Source organism: Microtus oregoni, unplaced genomic scaffold (genome assembly GCF_018167655.1).
Source record: "Microtus oregoni isolate MIOR12 unplaced genomic scaffold, Mior012 000042F_ref0000377, whole genome shotgun sequence".
Lineage (NCBI taxonomy): Eukaryota > Metazoa > Chordata > Mammalia > Rodentia > Cricetidae > Microtus > Microtus oregoni.
Genome location: NW_024543209.1, coordinates 15,977,311 through 15,980,209, shown reverse-complemented (window position 1 = coordinate 15,980,209; position 2,899 = coordinate 15,977,311). Strand labels below are relative to the sequence as shown.

The following is a 2,899-nucleotide window of genomic DNA, read 5'->3' as shown; positions in this document are numbered from 1 at the left end:
TCTGGTTTCACCAATAGCAAAGTCTCAGTTTGCTGCTAATAAACAACCCTTCTTACACTTAATAATCTCCGATTTTTGAAGTAGAATAAACCTTATCATTAAGTTCACACAGGCAATTGAGTTTAGAGATATTATTCATTGTCACAGGATGCAGTGCTCCATACAGGTTTTCTATTCTATACCATAGTAAGATACTTTGTTTCTTCATTTCAGGTTTTAAAAACAAGTTACATATAAAATATGAAATTAAGCTCTGAATTTGGCATGATCGTGATATGATGCTTGTATAATTCACTACATGGACGCTGGAACCTTGGCAGGGTTCCAAACCTTGGTGCTGCAGTTTCCTCATAAAGTGGAGGTGGAAATGTGAGTTCCCCACTTTGTAAAGTCACTGGGAAGACAGAATGCCCTAAGTTGTCCAGAGTCCATCTGATGAGTCCTGACAGTGTGCTCGTTTTTGTTCCTCTCTAGGACTGCAGGACACCAACCATTTTCTCATATGGCTCCGTCTGTAGAGTCCAGACACTGCATTGTACTCTCAAGATAGTGCTACTTCCTCGGGAGCCATCTGACATCTGCAACACCATCAGAGCAACTACCATGATAGTTTGATTGCTTTGTGTGAAATGGTTCAATTTATGGCAGCCTGATGAGAGTGATAAGAGTAAATAGAGACTGAATGAAGAAATGGATGAATGAGCATTCTGGGGGCCCTACAATTTCCTGGTAGAATGACTGATATAGGAATAGTTACCTCCAGACTCTCTGTGTTCAAGCTCAGTTATATCTATCACTCACACGAACTGTGCCTGGGGCAAACTCTATGTGTGTTTCAGTCTTTCCTCTATAAAATAGAAATAATACCATACATTCCAATGAGTTATTGCGATGATTAATGGACTGTGTGAATCAATGGTCCTCGCGTCATGAGAGAACTGAAGACTCAGAGAAGTGAAAGCAAAGCAGGTTTGTTTACAACCACGCGAGGCCATGCGTCAGCCGTGAGCAGTAGGCAAACCATTTGAGAGCAGAGGACAGTGATATAAACCCTGAACACATGATCCTTCAGGGAGGGGACCATTTTATTGCCATCTAGATCTTATCTTTCCTTCTGTTGTTTACATTTCTCTTTTTTTCAGCCACAAACCATGTTCAGGTGCATCTCTACATTTTTAACATCCTGCTTCTTTCAAAACTTATCAGATGCATTATTATCGCAGGCAAGCTTGGTCTTGAGTTGGGGCAGGGTACCTTAGCATACTTTGGGTGGGGGGAAAGAATAGCTAAGAATTGTCTAAACATGCATTAGCAGGGCTTTAGTGTTCTCTGTTCATTTCTAACTGGATATAAGGTACAGCTTGAGGCACCTTTGGAAATGTAACATCATAGGTTATTTCTAACATGAACTAAAAGAAGCTGGACCTAGTAGTGGTGTATACTGGTAATCTCGGCACTTAGGAAGCTGAGGCAGGTATGTTGAGAGCTCAAGACCAGCCTGAACAATAGAGTGAAACATATCCTAATAAACAAACAAATAAAAATAAATAACAAATAAATAAGCAAGCAAGCTTGGTTCGGACAGGGACCTGCCATCACAGCACTTGGCAGACTGAGGCAGGAGGATCAGAAATTCAAGGCCAGTCTGACAACTTAGTGGGATCTCATCTCAAATGAAAGATAAGAAGAAGACCCATTGGCTTTTTTTTTTAACTCAAACAGCTGACAGATTTATTTTCACATTTCACAATGTAAGTGAGCGCTGCACTTTTTCTAACCCTACTTCTCCCCTCCAAACTATTCTGTCAGGAAAGGGGAAGCCTTGCTTGTAGTGCAGCTAGAAAACACCCAGGCTCAGCACCGTGATCTCCTGCTGAAACAGAACAAGAAATACAAAACCGAAATAGAGCCTTTCCGCTCTTATCTGTCTGGCCGAGTCATGCCAGGCCTTGTGGGCACCATCATAGGGCGAGCAGGGGGTCTCATCATTGGAGGCCCGGGCATCATGGGCATGTGGCCACCCATGGGAGGCCTCATTCCAGGAGTAGGTCCCACGGGCATCATCCCAGGAGGAGGTGGACCCATCATCGGCATCATGGGAGGGCCTCCCATGTGGGGTGCAGGCATCATGCCAGGGCGAGGAGGACCCGGGAGACTGGGGGGAGGCGGGATCATGGCCCCTGCAGGAGGAGGAGCAGAGAATAGAGCTGGAGGTATCTTTCCTTGTTGAAATGCAGCCGTTATTTTGTCAATCAGGCTCTGGGCCTGCTCTTCCATCCATTTCTGGTAGTAGTCTTTCACGTTCTCCTTGTGCTTCCGACCGCTGCAGTGCGTCTTTCTCACAGATGGAGAATCATGCGTAAGATACGTATCACAGTAGTCACAATAAAACTTAGGCATGTTGCTCCACAGGCCGTTGGCTACTCGCTTTCGCGCCGACGGGCCCCATTGGCTTTTAAGTGAAAGTGCTGTCAGTATCCCTGCCTTAACCTACTGCTTCCTTGAAGGTTAAAGATTCCAACAACCTGATTCAGACTCCCTTTGTGAGATGTGTGGCCTGGAAATGTAGAGTTTTAAATTTCTCATTAAAAATGACATTCAGAGTGAGGGCGGGGAGTGTAAAGAGTGGCCGAGCACACGTACGCCTGGGCTCCTGGCTTCAGTCCCTGGGGTGGGGGCAGAGATCGCTGTGAGAACTGAAAGAACTAATGCAGATGAAATGCTTAGAAAAAGAGCTTAATAAATGTTTGTTGAAAAATAAAACCAGAATGAAGTTGAGAGAGGGAGAGAAAGAAGAGAAGCAAGAGGAAGGGAGAAAAGGTTAAGTTGGTATATATATGTATTATAAATGTATAAAACTGGACCTGAGGAAATGGCTCAGCAGTTAAGAGGCCTTACT

General features: G+C 44.3%; 1 protein-coding gene across 1 annotated transcript; it reads right to left on the bottom strand.

Moving 5' to 3' along the window:
• Window positions 1–1,823: 1,823 nt before the first annotated feature.
• LOC121434178 (U1 small nuclear ribonucleoprotein C-like) lies at window positions 1,824–2,439 on the bottom strand. Its single transcript, XM_041633029.1, has one exon. It carries the CDS (start codon window positions 2,398–2,400, stop codon window positions 1,921–1,923), a length of 480 nt encoding a protein of 159 aa, XP_041488963.1. The 5' UTR covers window positions 2,401–2,439; the 3' UTR covers window positions 1,824–1,920.
• Window positions 2,440–2,899: the final 460 nt, after the last annotated feature.